The sequence below is a fragment of the Anabrus simplex genome, chromosome 6 (assembly GCF_040414725.1).
Source record: "Anabrus simplex isolate iqAnaSimp1 chromosome 6, ASM4041472v1, whole genome shotgun sequence".
Taxonomy (NCBI): Eukaryota; Metazoa; Arthropoda; class Insecta; order Orthoptera; family Tettigoniidae; genus Anabrus; species Anabrus simplex.
The window spans coordinates 121,067,528-121,087,448 of NC_090270.1; the positions used below are offsets into that span (position 1 = coordinate 121,067,528).

At 41.0% G+C, this 19,921-nt stretch overlaps 1 protein-coding gene across 1 annotated transcript in view; it reads left to right on the forward strand.

Annotated features, from left to right (window-relative positions):
* The window catches only part of LOC136875533 (dipeptidase 1), a 74,340-nt gene that overhangs the window by 32,638 nt on the left and 21,781 nt on the right, over nucleotides 1-19,921 (forward strand). Inside the window, exons 5-6 of the mRNA XM_067149080.2 lie at nucleotides 2,246-2,396; nucleotides 4,448-4,514. Of these exons, the coding sequence (XP_067005181.2) occupies nucleotides 2,246-2,396; nucleotides 4,448-4,514 (218 nt within the window). The remainder of the gene's footprint in view (nucleotides 1-2,245; nucleotides 2,397-4,447; nucleotides 4,515-19,921) is intronic.

A 19,921-nucleotide genomic window follows, 5' to 3' on the forward strand; every position in this document is an offset into this window, starting at 1 on the left:
CTTAGTTATCGGTATTCCATTACAGCTTTGCAGATGAGAGGCTCCTCCGGCCCCTCTCTGCGTTTTACTCCTCCATTCTTGATGGCGTAGTTCCACAAAAGATTTCCTGGCACATTACCATTTTACACTGATATCTTGATTACCACAAACCTTCACCATTTACAACGTTAACACTGAATACTTTAATTTGGATACAACAAATTACTATCCTAGACCCAAGAATTTAATATTTATACTATTTAATCTTCGTCCAACTACCGCACAATGGACCTGGACACGTACGACGAGGTGTCAACTTTTACGCCCGTCGCGATACGCCCGATTCATACGGCATTCTTGACGTGTTCATGATATCGGTTCGATATAGCAAAGTACAGGCTACTACTTCCTTAAAGTACTGTTCGTCACACAGTCTGTTATGTACGTACTTATGGTGATATACTTTATACTACTCTCTTGCAGTGTAATTACTTTACATCACTGATATTCATAAATAACAAACACTGTCCTACGTTAACTATTTCTAGTTCATTTTGCTTGAGCGCGATCACATTTTACAAACACTGGCGGATGCTCGCGCCATTAAATGACTGTACATCCGTAGAATTCTAAGTTATCGGCGACCAACAGTTCAGCTCCCGATATTCAATTCAAGTGTACCGCGACCGTCAATTCAGCTCCCGAGATTCACTTCAAGTGTGCTGCGACCGTCAATTCAGCTCCCGAGATTCACTTCAAGTGTGCTGGCGAGGATCCCTTGCCCCGTATATATGGATGAAGCCTTTTTCCCGCGGATTCGTTGACGTCATACCCCTGAGGGAGGGGGTGGATTTTTAATATCGGTACTTGCACTCCGAATTGGAAGTTAAGATTTACATCAAATTAATCCACTCCGCTAGCATATCTGCTGGATTAAATATGAACTCCTGGTGATCACAGATTTAGGAGATACGGGTGGATTTAGCTCCTCACATTTCGCGCCTTCGGTAGCGTCCCTTACAACGTGGTCTTCTTTCAGCCAATGACATTCAAGCTGTCTGGTTTCCAAGAAATCCAGCCTCCAATTTATTTAATTTGCCAATAATTATTGATTATTTTTCCATGCGTGACATCTAATAAATTCATTACATCCATCCGTGTACTCACAATAATTTATTACTGAATACTTTTGTAGTTACGAAAATATCTCATCCATCATTCCTTAAGATGGTATCCCTGAGCCTTCCATTAAATTTTTACGATTGGCCGGCAAGCGGTCACGTGATTTAACTCTCCACCTGCTCGAACTTAGGCCAGCGAATGTACACGCAGCCGCTGTAATTTTCCACGAGCTCCCGGAATTTCCGTCCTGCCAAAAATATCCCAAGTTATTACTCATGTTGTGAGTTTCCTTTGTATGACTCTCCCCCTTCTCTTTCTGACTAAGACTTATTTGTGGGCTCTGTATTTCCTTGTTCGGCAACTAATGAGATTCCCTGCTGTGAAGTAGCTAAAAGTTGTCGTGTTGAGCTAATCCGTCAGGCTCCAGTCTGTCGTCCTTCCTTCGCTCCGATTTCGACATTACATAAGCGAAATATTTTCAACTACACTTCTGTATTTCAATAAATGTACCATATATTATTTTACCGATCAAATCATGACTGACTATGGGCCTAAGTCACTCGTGTTCAATACATACATACATACATACATACATACATACATACATACATACATACATACATACATACATGCATGCATTATCATTATAGACTGGTATGCCTTTCAGTGTTCAGTCTGCAAGCCTCTGTGAATTTACTATACGTCGGAACAATCCTCGATTTGCAACTAGTGTTGTGGCCTCATTTAGTTCTATACCTCTTATCTTTAAATCGTTAGAAACCGAGTCTAACCATAGTTGTCTTGGTCTACCTCTACTTCTCTCACCCTCCATAGCAGAGTCCATTATTCTCCCAGGTAACCTATCCTCCTCCATTCGCCTCACATGACCCCACCACCGAAGCCGGTTTATGCGTACAGCTTCATCCATCGAGTTCATTCCTAAATTAGCCTTTATCTCCTCATTCCGAGTACTATCCTGCCATTGTTCCCACCTGTTTGTACCAGCAATCATTCTTGCTATTTTCATGTCTGTTACTTCTAACTTATGAATAAGATATCCTGAGTCCACCCAACTTTCGCTCCCGTAAAGCCTATAGAACATATTAATCATAAACGCCTTAATATAATCTTGTGTTTGTTGCAGGTATCTGGGATGCCTTCAATGCTGGTAAGATCGCCAGCCTCATCGCAGTGGAGGGGGGTCACTCCATTGACAGCCGTCTGGGCATTCTTAGACTCATGTATGATCTTGGAGTTCGGTACATGACTCTTACCCACGCCTGCAATACTCCCTGGTAAGTGCATAATTAAACTGTCTCTTCCTTGAATTAGCCGTGGTCTCGGGAGACACAGAGCACCGCGCTGGATTCAGGCCTGCGCTACCTAGATAGCTGTCTCAAGCAGCATTATACACCGGGTGGCCTTTCATCTCTTTTTTTTAATTTCCCATTTACAGTTAAATATATATTTAAAAACGTTTCTGAAACACTATAGTTGGGCCCACGTGAGTTGGACTCTCACATTTCAACGGCGAAAGCTGTAACTACGACGCTGCGTTGTCATAGTTACCTCTACCTGTGGAATATCACCGTTTCATACAGGCTGAGTGTTTAATAAAGCATGTAGGCCTATTGCAATTCAACGAACTTTGACCCGTTCCTAAGCTCGTGCTAATAATTACAGCATTTAAGATAGAACAGGCTATTGCCGATAAATATGAGATTTCATCATCACCAAACTCATCAGTTTCTGACAATAAACCTCAACAAATGCACGTGTTAAATACAGAATAGAACTGTACAACTAGCCACTGATTAACTTACAAGAAAAATATGCTACCAACGAAAATAATATCCAGAAAACAAGCACGACATAAAGCAGGAACATCTAACACAGCTAACACAGTACCACTCCGAATAATGTCACAACAGCGACTGAGAGCAAGCCAATGATCGTTAAAATTCCCGAGCCTGCCTGGAATCGAACCCGGCATCCCTGTGACTTAAGGCCAGCACGCTAACCATTTATCCATGGATCCGGACATTCCTCGAAGAATAATTTCAAGTTATATTTACATTCCAACAGTGAAAATGTTTTTTCAATAATATTCTACTCTGCACTCATGCTTAAATTATTTGTTAAAAATTGAATATCAGTTATTGGTTTAGGGTATGTATTTCCTTGTATTTTCGTTCTTTTTCAACGATTTGCTTTACGTCGCACCGATGTGGCGACGATGGGATAGGAAAGGACATGGAGTGAGATGGTTCGAACCCACTGTCTTCCGAATGCAAGCTCACAGCTGCACGACCCTAACCGCACGGCCACTTGCTTGGTCCATCTTCATACCAATATAACATTTATTTCAAATTCAAATCTAGGCTATTTTAATTTTGGAGTTGGCAATCCCGTAAGTACAAAAGGATATTCAGGGTGCTGTGGACAAACCATGTCACAAATATTGAGATTCTCCAAAAAAAAAATTAAGGAAAACAAAGAAGTACCGACCACCGTTAAAACAAGGAAGATTCAATACCTTCGTCATGTCATGAGGAATGAGAGTAGATACCCTCTCCCGCAGTCTATTCTTAAAGGGAAAATATCTGAAAACAAAAGTGTTGATCGGAGAAGAATATCCTGGTAACATCCGAGCCGCAGGTGACAAGAACAGAACGGCCAAGATGCTTGCTAACATCCGGAACGGATAGGAAGAAGAAGAAGAACCACCATAGAATGAACTTAAACTCTTTTCCACGACTTTACACCGACGTACTCACCTAGCTCTAGAAGAAGAAGAAAAATTCCAAATCCAGGAAAGAAGAAAACAAGTCGGTAATTCTCTTCCACACTCTTAATATACCACAGGTTAGCTGTGAGGAGGCGGTACTGTTACCAGTCTAAAGGTTTTACAATGTCGAGGTATCTTGAGCAGTGATTCTCCAACATTTTCTCTCTAGTACCAATTTTTAGGTCTGGTATTGTGTGGAGTGACTCCAATTGAACAAGAAATTAAGAACGATAATTATATTTGTTTAGTTAAGAAGCATATTATCCAAAGAAACTCAACCGAGTGAATTGGCCCTGTGGGTAGGGGCGCGCAGCTGTGAGCTTGCATTCGGGCGTTAGTGGGTTCGAATCCCACTGTCGGCAGCCCTGAGGATAGTTTTATGTGCTTGCCCATTTTCACACCATGCAAATGCCTGGGCTGTACCTTAATTACGCCTGCGGCCGCTTCCTTCCCACTCCTAGCCCTATGAGACATATATGTGTCAGTGAAGAGCAATTGTAAAAAAAATGACATTAGAGTTTAGAACTATTGTTAACAGAAATGTTTTGCTTGTTTTAGGGCAGACAGCTCACCTGAAGATGACAAAGAGAAACCACAATTTGACGGACTCACGGAATATGGCAAGGTAGGGCAATCATAATTAGAAACATCCTCTGCTCTGCACCTTAACTTGGTGGAGACCAATTTGCAGTTAAGACATTCGCAATTAAGTTAAGATATACGCAATACATCTGGGAAAGCCAGCAAGAACTCTGGGTCACATTGACACCACAATGACGTCTAAATGATGATGATGATGATGATGATAATGATGATGATGACGACTTTTAGATCCTGAACGTTGGCTGCCTAATAAGCGCGATAGTTTTCCCTCTATAACAAAGCTGCTCAGCTGGCCTGACAATGCCAGGGAGCACACTGGAGATTTTGCTACGAACCCTAAGACTATACGCATGCGCATGGAGATGACGTCATGGTTTATGCAGATATATATCCATGAGCGAGGAGCACGATAAGGAATGTGCGCTTCCGTCTACAACCACTCTCAAACCAGAGATAGTATTACAGTTTTGCAAATTGTAACAGAAAAATTATAACGTGTTAGTTTTCGTTGAATGCATGCATATAAGAAAAGAAAATTCACTGTTTATATCCAGCGCAGTATAAATCAAACCGGAATATCTTGAAAAGGTCAGTTTTCTTGCGATTATAGCATTTTTTCAAAATACTGAGAATACTGTACCCAATCAGCAGTGAAGAGAGCTTTGTAATCACAATCGAACGTCATTGTTCTCTTCCCTGCAAAGTGTGTTCGTTCTCTCGCTTCACTGTGACGTATGCTTGCTACGTAAGCTGCCCGCATTTATGTCAGGCCAACCCGGCCGCAATGGGCAATTCTTTGGATGGGAATGACGGTATTTCCATTTTGAAGAAGATAAAATATATATTATTCATTCACCAAAAATTAATATATTTACATAATTCAACAAGTATACTGCTTGATTGTGCAAACTGTTGTAGTGTTGTGTGAATTTCCCCGATCACTGAATTTCTGAAAATCAGCGGCGGCTCGTGACCAATTTTTCAGGAGGTTCACAACAGAAGTTGTGTTCACGTCTGAAATATACCAAAGTAGAATGCAAATAACTACAAAATCACGTACTTAAATCATTTTACTAAAAGTTCCTTGTACGGTTGCTTCTCTACTCATAATATGGTAGAACCCTTATAACCGAGGATGCATTTTCCCGAGACTAATCTGTGAGTGCATAAGAAAAGTAAAATTACAACTGCCGGGCTGAGTTGTTCAGGCTTTGGCTGAGGTTCTGGCTCTCTGATCCCGTGATAACGAAAACCTGTTCACAATTAGCTACTAGCGAAATCTTCCGGTGATGTAATACAATAGTAACTTCTGTAAGCTGTGGCCAACAGTAACAGGGGAGGTGGCGAGCCCTTGTGGTCAACTGTAATACTATCTCTGGTTTGAGAGTGGTTGTAGACGGAAGCGCACATTCCTTATCGTGCTCCTCGCTCATGGATATATATCTGCATAAACCATGACGTCATCTGCATGCGCATGCGTATAGTCTTAGGGTTCGTAGCAAAATCTTCAGTGTGCTCCCTGGCATTGTCAGTCGAAACGAACAGCTGTCAGTGTAACGGAGCTTCGATAAAAGTCGAATGCTTTCGATCGATTGATGAAATTAGGTCGAAAAAAGGAAACAATTTTGAATTGCCGGTATCCATGAATGCGTGAATATGCGTTACAACTGGGTGTTCACGTGTTCATGTGCTCCTGAGAGCCCACCGCCACTGCTGAAAATAGTATGTAAAACTTGTCAGACGTCCGATGATAATAATTAGCCTCTAAATGGCGAGGGAGTTTTATCACGAGTGAGGACATAGACATTTACTGTCCAAGATTAAAGTTCAACAACAATGTACATGTATCTAACAAATAGATGTACAGTATGCCTTCAGATAAATATACTACCTGGTAATATTACCGGTAAGCATGATTGGATTGTTGGTGAGTTTATCAGATAATTTAAACCTAAGCAACCACAAGCCACACCTTAACTTCGTATTATATTAGACACATTTCTAAAGCACGTCTTAAAATATAATAGTGAAAATTGTAAATCATTACGAACATTACAAAAATATTTGAGGTTGTAGGCCTAACTCTTTATTGTATCCTTTCAAAATAGATAAACTGCAATGAACATAAACAAAATAAATTAAATTAAAATAAATAAAATAAATTAAAAATGACATGATTATGCCCCGTTTCTTTAATTATTTTCTACATCCATTTCAAACTCTGGTGTCGCCGCAGTGTTCGGGAGAACTTCGCTCAACCCCCACGGCTTGTGACATAACCACAACGTCACTGTGGTTGAATAGCATACGCTCATCGCCTGCCAGCCCCCCCCCCCTCCCCCGTGGGACGAAATGCTCAGCGTGAGCACCTCTGGTATAGGACAACGTCCCTGGCCGTATAATAACCGCCGGACTGAGTACCTCAGGCGGTAGAGCGTTGGCCATCTGAGTCCAACTTGACCGGTACGATCTGACTCACTCCGGTGGTATTTGAAAGTGCTCAAATAGATCAGCCTCGTATCGGTAATATTTACTGGCACAAAAAGGCTCGTTTGGGACAAAATTCTGGCAACTCGGCATCTCCAAAATCCATAAAAATATAGTTGGGCATAAAACCAATAACATTATTTTATCTTCGTCTTATGACCCTAAAAATATTGAACCCGGTATTTTCTATTCAGCAATGTCTTAGATTATCCCTCTTCAGGAGATCCCTTACATGCCGACATCGTACGACATGGAGTGTCGAATAGACATTTCCCACTCTTCAAAAATTCGACTACCTCTATCTGTCTTGAACCCGCCATCTTAGGATACGGAGGTCGACATTCTACCACTGATTCAGAGGGAGCTATGAAAACAACATTGCATTGCATTGAAAGCAGCTAAAATGTGCTATTAAATTTTTGATATTACACGACACACCCTTACTGCAAAAAACGGGACTATCTTGTTCTTGAAGTTCGGGTTACACCGTTATTATTCGAAGGGATGTTTGGGTGTTAGTGATCTATTATTCCTCTTAGAGAAAGAGGCAGTTAACTTTCCCTACTTAGGTGCGTATTCACCGACGGGAGTAAAAGCTTTTATCTTGGTTTAAAGGTAAGAAAACCGAGATAACAGTTAAATCTCAGATAAAGGGTATTTTCTTTGTTTAAAACTTTACCGGGGAAAGGCTGGCCAGTAAAACAGGAAATTTTAGATAATATCCTTTCAGAATGGCAGATCGTAGACCAATGAAGTATTTAACTGTAAGAGGAAATCAATTGACGAGGAATATGACCAAGATTTGCAATAAAACGTGATGATGCTTCTGTTTAAAGGGGCTTAACATCTAAGGTCATCGGCCCTCAATAAAACGTCCTAAGTAGATATAAAGAACGCGCTACATACTTTGAGGACTGCGACGACACTGATTTTGAAACACGTTTTAGGTTTTCTAAAGCTTCGGCACCGTCAGTCTTATCCATGATCGAACATAACATGGAATTCCCAACCCACAGATAGGCCTAGGGTGAATTCCCGATTATAACTTAGGCCTTTATTATGTATGGTACACGATTAGGTATGATTTTTAATGAACAAACTAAGGTATATGGGCTGTTGTTTTGAGTGAAATATACAATGTGTTTTCTTATACAAATATGAAATGTGTATTCTTATTCTCTATTATGTTAATATTTTCTGCCACCAGACTCTCTTAGAACGTCATATTAGGCTTCTTTTCTCGTTTCTGGTCAATAGTGGAGATAATTTATGACAAACTATTTGGGAACACCAAATCTCCTACCTTGCACCGAATCTACTTAAAAACTTGTTTACGTTTCGATAATGGCGGCAGCATTTACTCATTTGTTTTCCGTGCATCAGTATGAAAAATGTAAGGTTCAAATTCAGATCGAAACTAAAACTTAGTTTTGGTAAACCGATATAATAAATTCCTTTGTGAATACTAAAGTGAGCGTTATCCGAGGTAATGATATTATCCAGATTTTGAAAATCTAAAATAAAAGCCAAAATAAACCGACGTTGGTAAATATTGGCGTTATTGGTATAAGGAACGGGAGAAGTTTTTAACAGTCTGTATTCTTGAAATTTTTCCTACACCACGTATGCAAAGACAGCCAACCTTTCCTCTCAAACAGCTTCTGTTCACTTTTTGACCATTAATGCTTTCACGGCCCGTGCTTATAGACATAATATAAGCTTTTGGGCTTAGGTAGTGTCAAGAAAATAAAGTTAAATTTTTAACGTTTCGCAGAGAACTTTTGCTCTGCGTCATCAGAAGTAAATCTCGACTGTCCACGAGAAAGGCTTCTCAAACAATGAGGTTTGAATTTAGACGATAAATTAGAAGTGGAAATGATACGTTCATTCGTCACCAGATGGCTCCTCGGACGCGGTACAGCGCTAGCGTTCGAAGCGGTAGCTGACGGAACCTTCAGAATCAGTCTGAGAGGGTCACATAACATAACCGCTGTACGCACATGAAGGTATGACATTGACACAAACCTGGAATGAAACATCTGGCGACGAGGAACGTACAAATTTGGGAAACACCGAAACGAAATAACAATAGCGAAGGGACAGGGAAGGGAACTACCTACGTAAATCTTTAATGGCTGGCAACTAGGTATTAACTGATAGCCAGTGTCCCTGTTGAAACTGTTAGGACTTCTACGTATTTCCACAGCTTCCCATATAATCCTGGACCTGTAGTGTCTAGTGTCGGTAAGAGCTCGAGAATCTTGGAAGATGACATCATGACCCGACGATAGAACGTGCTCAGCTATCGCTGACTTGTCTCGCTGGTTGAGACGAATATTACGTTCATGTTCCTTGATACGAGTACCAATGGACCGATAGGTTTGGCCAATGTATACCTTACCGCAAGTACAGGGAATTTTGTTAAACCCAGAATGTAAAAGTGGGGACAATCTGTCCTTGGTTTTACCCACACTGTAAGCAATTTGAGTGACGGTGTGTTTGTGGGGGACCTTATCAATTCGATCTGTGGTGTTGTGAATGTAAGGCAGGTAGGTAGTTCCCTTCACTTCTTCCTTCTGTGAGCTTTGCTTTGTCGTTTCTCTGGGATGCAGGCTTCTTTGAATCTGCAAATCGCTGTAACAACCATTACCCTTGAACGTAACTTTGAGTGTGTCCATCTCCACCTGGATATTTGATGGCTCACAAATTCGTCTCGCCCTCTTGGTGAGCGTCGAAAGCTAGTATTTCTGCAAGTGGTGCGATAGTATTCAGTGGTTTCTTCAGGGCATTTTTTTAATTACTGTTAGGTTCTTCAGTCTGCCGAAACTAATTTTGATGGAATTTATGAACTATCTGAAAGAAAAAAAATGAAATGGTGTACGGCTTTTAGTGCCGGGAGTGTCCGAAGACAAGTTCGGCTCGCCAGGTGCAGGTCTTTCTATTCGACACCCGTAGGTGACCTGCGCGTCGTGATGAGGATGAAATGATGATGAAGACAGCACATACACCCAGCCCCCGTGCCATTGGAATTAAAATTGGGTTAAAATCCCCGACCCGACCGGGAATCGAACCTGGGACCCCGAAGGCCATTACGCTGACCGTTCAGCCAACGAGTCGGACTATCTGAAAGAGAAAACATCACATGGAAACAGTATTATACTTGACACAGAAACAATTTAATTAAAACAGAATTACATCTTCCGTTCTTAAAAGAACATCATCAAACTCTCAAATATGATCAGAGTGGAAAGAAGAGCTGTAAATGCAATACAATGTGGTTCCTGTACGCGCCCTCCCTGAATGTAGCCGGGATGGAGTCCACTGCAGTGAGCCTGAAACCCTAGCTCATGTTCTTGGTTCAAGTTCACGGGGGGACTTGCTTAATAATGTTAGGTACAACAAAACAAGATCTAGAATTGCAGCAGCATTTTCCCAGAAAGGTTACGAGGTTCATGAAGACGATGGAAGCAACCGGAGAATATGTATAATCGCAGTCGACCGAGAGGGCTTAGCATATATTCTGGACCCCGCCATTAGATGCGAGGTCGACTCAAGTCAGCCAGCAGAGGTAGACGCGGAGAAGCGAACCTTCTATGAACCAACCATCAGCTACTTCAAAGAATCGTACAGCATATTCTGTATAAGGGTTGTAGGACTTCTCATCAGAGCAAGAGGAACCATACCAAAATTATTATCTGAGTTTTTCAAAAGTGTGAGCATTCCCAAGAATCTGTACTGTGCTGTAGCCGTCTTGGCCATTAAAGGCTCCGCCAAAATTGTTAGAAATCACGTCTGTAGTACTGCACACGATAAGGATTAACTCCAGAAAACTCTTCACGGTTACACATGCATTCAGTATTCAATTGTTGAATTGAATTTATTGATCATGATTTACATGCCACTGAGGCTGAAAAGCCCCTTTATGTAGCGTCTTCTTATAATAAAATACAGATTTATGAACACACTAACTACATTTTTATAATATTAAAGTATTAAACTAAACATGAAACTTTAAAAGAAATGAAAATACAGATACCAAATCCAGATTAAGACATACATTATATAATAAGTAAGAAAGTAAATCATTAAACCCTTCTTTTATTTTGGACTACATTGATCTAAAGAATATAAAGCTAAAGCAGAGAAACAATTTTCTTCGAAATATACATATTTCTGATTGTGAGACACAAGAATGCCTGATTTCAGCCTCTTGCGTACTCCTCCAGAAAGATAGATGTTAAGAACTGCTTTAGTTGGGTACAGTTAGTGTTATTTGCAAAACGGTGAAGATTAAAGACGTTAAAGATACGTATACTTGGCCAGATTTAGGCAGCCTGTCATTTTAAGAAGTACAGACAAATAAAAAAAATCTGCTTAAATACTTAGGAACTTGAAATATGGAACTTAGCTTAATAATAATAATTTCGTGTGGCTATTTCTAGCCGAGTGCAGCCTTTGTAAAGCAGACCCTCCGATGAGGGTGGGCGGCATCTGCCATGTGTAGGTAACTGCGTGTTATTGCGGTGGAGGATAGTGTTATGTGTGGTGTGTGAGTTGCAGGGATGTTGGGGACAGCACAAACACCCAGCCCCCGGGCCATTGGAATTAACCTATGAAGGTTAAAATGCCCGATCCGGCAGGGAATCGAACCCGGGATCCTCTGAACCGAAGGCCAGTACGCTAACCATTCAGCCAACGAGTCGGACACTTAGCTTAATGAAGTCCTGCTTTGACTCCATTCCAGCATAAGAACAAAATATGCCATTAAATTGTTTCTTTGTCAAGTATAATACTGTTACTATATTATGTTTTCTCCTTCAGATAGTCCATCAAAATTAGTTTCGGCAGACTGGAGAACCTCGAATCACTTCGGGAGCTAAATTTTATTTCGAGTTATCGAAATTTCGAAATATCGAGAATACCGTTTTTGAGCATGTATAACGCATAATTGAATCATATGTATCTATGAGCGTATACTGAATACGGTATTTTTTACAATATTTAAAACCATATTTAAAAACTCGTATTTTACGGCATCGCTTTAATTATGATCCTTATTAAAGCAACGTTTTAGAAGATAGAATACAGTACATACAGTAGCTGCTTCTGTGGATCCGTGGTAGAGTGTCGGCCTCCGGATCCCAAGATAGCGGGTTCAAACCCGGCAGAGGTAGTCGGATTTTTGAAGGGCGGAAAAATGTCCATTCGATACTCCATGTCGTACGATGTCGGCATGTAAAAGATCTCTTCGTATTTCATCATCATCTGTTTACCCTCCAGGGTCGGCTTTTCCCTCGGACACAGCGAGGGATCCCACCTCTACCGCCTCAAGGGCAGTGTCCTGGAGCTTCAGACTCTTGGTCGGGGGATACAACTGGGGAGTATGACCAGTACCTCTCCCAGGTGGCCTCACCTGCTATGCTGAACAGGGGCCTTGTGGAGGGATGGGAAGATTGGAAGGGATAGACAAGGAAGAGGGAAGGAAGCGGCCGTGGCCAAAAGTTAGGTACCATCCCGGCATTCGCCTGGAGGAGAATTGGGAAACCACGGAAAACCACTTCCAGGATGGCTGAGGTGGGAATCGAACCCACCTCTACTCGGTTGACGTCCCGAGGCTGAGTGGACCCCGTTCCAGCCCTCATACCACTTTTCAAATTTCGTGGCAGAGCCGGGAATCGAACCTGGGCCTCCGGGGGTGGCAGCTAATCACGCTAACCACTACACCACAGAGGCGGACCTCTTGGTATTTACCCGACAAAATTCATTAAATCTCAGCCATAGACGCCCAAGAGAGATCCGGTTTACTCGGTCTGCCATCTAGTGGGCCTAGAATAAAACGGAACGTCGAAATTGACGAGCAGACAGCCAGATGGCGTCAAATCGAAATGTCTGCACACGGTAGCTGAGGCCATACGATTATTATTATTATTATTATTATTATTATTATTATTATTATTATTATTATTATTATTATTATTATTATTATTATTACATACAGTAGGCAAACAAACATACGAACCTTCACCAAAACCTTTGAGGAAAAAAATCGTTAATCTCTTCTGCTTTTTACTGTTAACCACCTTTTCTTTCATATGCTTTTCAACAACATTTATTGATGTGGGAAACACTGCCATTTATATTCGACTGACTCTGTATGTAGGTTCAACACCACGCAGCCAAGATTCGTAAATCGACCTTGTCATCCACGACTTCGTACGTGACCGGTAATGAATTCACACCCGGAAAACAACGAGGCTTCACCGATTTTTCGATCACCAGAAGTGTGTTTTTCACCTCCTGTCATATTAGCTCCCAGCATCACTTTAACCCTTTCTTCACTTGTTAACTGTTCCTCACAAACTACAAATGCTGTATTGCACGGTCAATTTTGTACAAAATTCTAGTTATAGAGTTGTTTTTTTTTTTTTTTTTTGGCTTCAAGAGAGGAAACGTTTGCTTCGAGAAATCGAGAAATTCGAGTAATACACGTGAAGAACTGGACAAGCGGACGGGAAATTGATGTTACTTCGAGATACTTAATATTTGAGTAAAGGATGTCCAAGACATCGAGGTTCGACTGTATTATAAAATAACTGAGTTGAAACTGAAAGGAGACGGGGCTTCAGATATTACGAATTTACAGGGCATTCATGTAATCATACCTAAAGAACCGGTTACATTGAAAACCAAAGAACAAGAATTAGGTGGTGATCCTTTTTCGACGGATAGTTCAGTCTTATTCTGTAAACTGTGTGAAAATTGCCGTACTTCGCAACATGTCGAAACCGCGAGACATAAGTCAGCTCTGCGTTGAAGAAAAGCAGGAGAGCCCAAAGATACTCTGATCTCTTCATTCGCAATATCCGAACGTTAGTCAGGGGTTTCACTCATCCTCTGCAAGGTGTTTATCCACGTTGATATTCCTTTATGGAAACTTGGAAATACAATGAGAAAATAAAATCTAAAATTTGTTTAATTTTGAAACGATCTAAACTAAAATTCATATTGAAGTAATTTTTAATGTTCGTTTTAAAGATAATAGTGTTTATTTTCAAGATTTTCGATACTTTCTCCCCGCCCGGTGTGCAGATTTAGTACCTAACGTGCGGTCTTCAGCTGTAACAATTAAAGGAATGTTAAACAACACTAAAACACTAACAAATTAACGACGGTTGGGAAGCAACATCATTTTAATTCGTGCAAGTGTAGTTCCTAAATTACACCCCGGTATGTAAACAAGGCCAGGTCAGCACTGAACTTCCGGCAGGGGCACAGCGGAAGTGAGTCCATGCATGCTGGAGATCTGATGCGATACGGTGCCGCTCACATATCCGACATGGCATAGTGACCACTACTCGGGAAGAGCCGTAGCATTGTCCCTCTTTCAAAGCCGGTGACTTGACACTTGTAGAGAGAATTCCTTTGACGTGAGGGATGCATTCTATACTCTGTTCTGCAAGTTCTCTCGGTCGAATGTTTAAGCAGAAATACATAATGATCTGAGTTTCATTATATGAGGAGCGTTCCATATAGCCTTACACTTCCTTTTATTATCACCCAATCAGAACACCTACACCTCGCCCACTTTCTTATTTATTTATTTATTTATTTATTTATTTATTTATTTATTTATTTATTTATTTATTTATTTATTTATTTATTTATTTATTTATTTATTTATTTATTTATTTATTTATTTATTTTCTTTACGTCGCACCGACACAGATAGGTCTTATAGCGACGATGGGATAGGAAAGGCCTACGAGTGGGAAGGAAGCGGCCTTAATTGAGGTACAGCCCAAGTATTTGCCTGGTGTGAAAATGGGAAACCAAGGAAAACCATCTTCAGGGCTGCCGACAGTGGGGTTCGTACCCCATCTCCCGGATGCAAGCTCACAGCTGCGCAACCATAACCGCACGACCAACTCGCCCGGTTTTTCTCCTCACTGTAGTATCCCTTCAGCTGTACACACTCGCTCCAGTAGTGTGGCAATTTTTCTAGATCCTCTTGCAATCATTTTTTCGGAGCATGTGGCACCCAGTCTCGGGCAGCTCTTTGCATTTATTCGTGGTCAGCGTAATAATGCCCGCGCGAAGGTTTCTTCAAAGCCTCGAACATGTGGTAATCGAAAGGAGCCAAGTCAGGAGAATACGGTGAGCACTTGGAAGTCTATAATCAGTGATAGTTTCTTTTAACGTTCAAATTTGTGGAAATACGCGCGAACACGCACCGTGCAGTACCTCGTGGCTGAAGTGAGGACGAAATACCTGTCACATTCTGCCCTCTTGAGCGATCTATCAGAACGTAGCATACGCTCGTGTGGTTTGGGGCAAGAGAATCCGCAATCTTTTCTCATGGGCAGTACACAGTCGGCTGTAGTTGTTTCAAGTTTTAAAAATTTTACTTTGAATAAAATATTTGGCATTTTCTGTGTCTATAAATACCAAGTGTCTGCATTCAGGGGAGTCGGTCTGCCGGGTAGTTTTTCTGGCTCGACTAGAATATTAATGGCGACTGTGAGAAGAAATATTTCGAATCGACTTGAAGGAGATCAAGCTGGAGAGACTCGTAGAATTGAGAAAACCCGTACGTGCAGTATTCACGAAGACATTCGACTGACAAGGTAAGATTAATTTTGATGAGATTAGAAATACTGGCTGTCGAACTGAAAGAGAATGATAATAAAAAATTTGGATATCCTTGGTAAGAGTAATGATGACGCTGATTATGAAAGTGAATACAACAAAGTCCAAGAATTCAACGAAAAATTAGACAAGGTGTGTTATAAGGTCGATAACTTTTATGCTGCGATTGTTCAAGTGAAGGCCTTCAAGTACTGAGCGACAGTTCCGGTATCGGTAAGAAAAAACACAGATTGCCTGAGATCGAACTCAAGAAATCAGTAGTGAAATTAAAGATTGTTTAGGTTTCTGGAATCAGTTCCGTAGGATCATGACGACTCGGACATAGAAAGGAAAGATAAGTTCCAGTACCCAATTCAGGCGACTAGTGAGGGCAGCTGGGTGAGAGACGCCGTAAATAATGTACCACCCACAGCTGAAAATTACGAGAAAGCAATTCAATGTTTGCAGAGTAGGTTCTGAAGAGAACTATTGGTGGAGTTTTATGTTCGCGAAATGTTATGGTTGGCTATTCAGAATTTCACAACATTTCAGAAACTCACCCCTTTGCAACCTTTATGATCGATTAGAGTCGCATCGTAGGTCGCTGGAGTCGTTAGTAATGAGAAAGTGATAAATATCCAGCCATTTTATTCCTTCTAGTTGAATCATCACTCCCATAAGACCTATTAAGAGTATGATGGAGAACTATTATTTAGTTGCCTATCAGCGAAACAGCAAAAAAACTTTGTGATAAATTGTCGCAGCTGTCAGATTTTCTGAAGAATGAAGTGGAGAGAGAGCAGAGTATTACTCTCGCCCGAAGAAGATTCCGTGTATCACCACAGCACGGTTTAGTAAGTTACCTCAACCTCAAAGAATACCTCGTGCTAGTAATATGTTTGTTGGAGGAACAAGGGGTATACACTAAAGGGAAGCAAGTGTGTCGTCTGTAAGATAAGCCATAATGAGAAAGAATGTTGGCTCAGAGAATGATTCAGTCTGAGAAGGAGAGAGTCGAAGAGGGTGCTGAAACAAGGTCATACAACTCAAACTTGTAGAGCGAATGAGTAGTGTCAGATATGTGGGAAAGGACGTCTTATTCTTGTGTGTCCAATATTGCCGATGAATAAGGTGAAAAAGAGCAGAGAAGGGAAGATCAAATATGTAAGAACACAGTGCCACGAGAAGTGATCAAAGCTATGGCCAGGGGATTTTTCTTAAAACCCTGACGATGAAAATAGTAGCTGGAAGACAGGAACGCATCGTCAGGACCTTGATTGACAGCGGATTGCAGCGATCTTATTTAGTGGAACAACTCCTGAATCACATGTACATAAATCCTCGGGTACGGAGACCTTAACTCGTGCTTTGATTTGAGGTACTGAAACAAATACGCAGTTACATTCGACCTACCAGCTGAAGATCTGCAATGTGAATGGGAAATGGTGTCGTGAGAACCCTGTGCTTAGTAGAGCTGTAAATTTTGGCGAGATGCCCATGCTTCAAAGAGGTCGCTGGATGGAGAAACTGAAACGAAACAAGATTATTCCTCTGACTGTCGTCCTGATACACCTGAAAATGAATTGCTTCTAGTAGCTGACTCATATGGGCAGTCAGTGGCCAGAAGAATTAAATGTAAACTTAATAGGTTTTCAGTCTGCCGAACACATAATTTCTATTTAAATATTACACTAAAACATTCCTGTAAAAATAATGGAAATATTCATGTTTATTTATCTCCAAACATCTATGAATTTGAAATTTGGAACTTCCATTAATGACTACCCGGCAGAGGTAGTCGGATTTTTGAAGGGCGGAAAAAAGTCCATTCGACACTCCATGTCGTACGATGTCGGCATGTAAAAGTTCTCTGGTGATACATTTGGTATTTACCCGACAAAATTAATTAAATCTCAGCCATAGACGCCCAAGAGAGATCCGGTTTACTCTGTCTGCCATCTAGCGGATCTATAGTAAAACGGAACGTCGAAATTGACGAGCAGACAGCCAGATGGCGTCAAATCGAAATGTCTGCACACGGTAGCTGAGGCCATACGATTATTATTATTATTATTATTATTATTATTATTATTATTATTATTATTATTATTATAAAGCCCCGTTTTGTCACCATTCCAGAATTAATATTTGGGTTATGGACAAGTAGCTATAGAAACTAGTTTGGGTTGTTATGAGAAGTTAGAAGGTAATCATTACTCTTCTAACACTAGCATGCTTGTGTTGACGTTCAATTCTAGTGTGACTGAACTTTTGAAATTAGACATTCTTGGAATGGAAGATCCTGTGGAAAAGAGATCTCGAGAAGAAATTGAAATAGCCACGCTGGATTTTTAAGAAGTCGTTTTTAATTAGGGACGCCATCGGGTCTGCTTTTTTGGAATCAAGGGTCCGAAAATTCCCCTTGTTTCTTGTAATTGTAACAAATGTATATAAATGTGTGTGGGGGGGGATTTTTTCCCGCATAGCTCTGGAATGCATGGAGCAATTTCAACCAAACTAGGTACACATGAGGGTGGGAAGGAGGTGACAAAGTTAATCAAAACGACCGATATTAATGTCGAGTCGACAGTTTTCGGGGCGCCTCAGATGATGAACTGTGACACTCCGAATGCTGTCTAAATCCAAATACAGCCTCATCGGTATAAGGGTGAGAAGGGGTTAAAAATAGAATGTTCAAAATTACCCTGTTTAGTGTTGAATCCATTAACATTGACAATGACAATCATTTACGTCATATCTATAGTGCGACGTGTAAAATTCATGCATTTATCACATATTTTTATAGAGTACTTCCACGTTTTAAAACCTGTAAATAAAATTACCTGTATCGTACAACAAAAATAGGCACATGTTATTCCTTTTCCTGTCTAATGGAAGCCTAACGCAACCCCATGACACTACAGCCCTGAAGGGCCTTGGGCCTACTAAGCGACCGTTGCTCAGCCCGACGGCTTGTAGATTACGAGGTGTCGTGTGGTCAGCACGATGAATCATCTTGGCCATTATTCTTGGTTTTCTAGACCGGGGCCGCTATCTCACCGTCAGATATCTCCTGAATTCTAATCACGGAAGCTGAGTGGACCTCGAACCAGCCCTCAGATCCAGATAAAAATCCCTGACCTGGCCGGGAATCGAACACGGCGCCTCCAGGTAATAGGCAGGCACGCTGCCCCTACACCACGGGGCCAGCCTAATGGAAGGCTGGGATAAGTAAATACCGGGCCGGAGCCGGGTACTACAGCTAGTATATACAGGGTGGTCGGAAACATCGTGAACAGGCTATATGAGCGTTAGAGGGTTGGACATACTGATAAACAATGTGAAAATAATAATTCGATATCTCGCACCGTTCGCACTTTATCGGCCATGCCGAGAAATCAATATCAAACACAACACATCATGGGTTTCAGTCGGTGTCACTGTAGCATACTGACTATGGCGTGATCCTGTCAACTCGGAGGTTCGTATTCAAATCCCTCCTTAGGGAAGCTATTTTCTTGCATTTGTGTCCTCAATCCGGTCTTGCCACGTGAAGATTTAGCGACACCGACCCGCAAAGCCCATTTGAATTCGCCCGCGAAGCGATCTGATTCGTTCACTTCAGCGGCAGATAAAATGACAACAGCACGAGAAACCATTCCATTTTCAAATTATTTATCAGTAGGACCAAACCTCTACCCCGGTCCACATTGTTTCCGACCACCCTGTATATATTCAGAGCGTGGTTGGAGAGGGCTTGTTTGACATTCTTTGTCATTTTCCGCAACCTCAAGAGTTTGAGGAAGAATAATTCAATTAAAATGAACTTCGGTAATACTACCAGGGTAGTACAGCAAGTCTACAGGCTTAGTTCGACACTAAGTGAAGAAGAGTTTATAGCTGGTGTCTTTGTCACAGGAATTAACTAGTTACTTACCTCTGCCGAGGGCTGAGTGAACCTCAGGATCATATACTTCCCTATAACTGGAAGTCTCGCTTCTAAATTTCTCGACTACCTAACAGAATCATACCCACGTCCTTCCAGATACACCAAGTATGCCTTCCTTGCCTCAGAAAGCAACGTCAGTTCTTGTAGTTACTATCTGTATATAAGGCTTCATGATAAGATGAAGAGTATTCTTTCTTTGTAAGAAGCATAAAACTAAAGTGACAAATCAGAATAGAACTGGCACATAAAATAATAGCACGGTAATAATAATAATAATAATAATAATAATAGAACTTATTATTGAATTTAATAATTTAATAATTTAATAATATTTGTTTTCCTTACTTCTTGTCTCCTTTCCTTCTCTT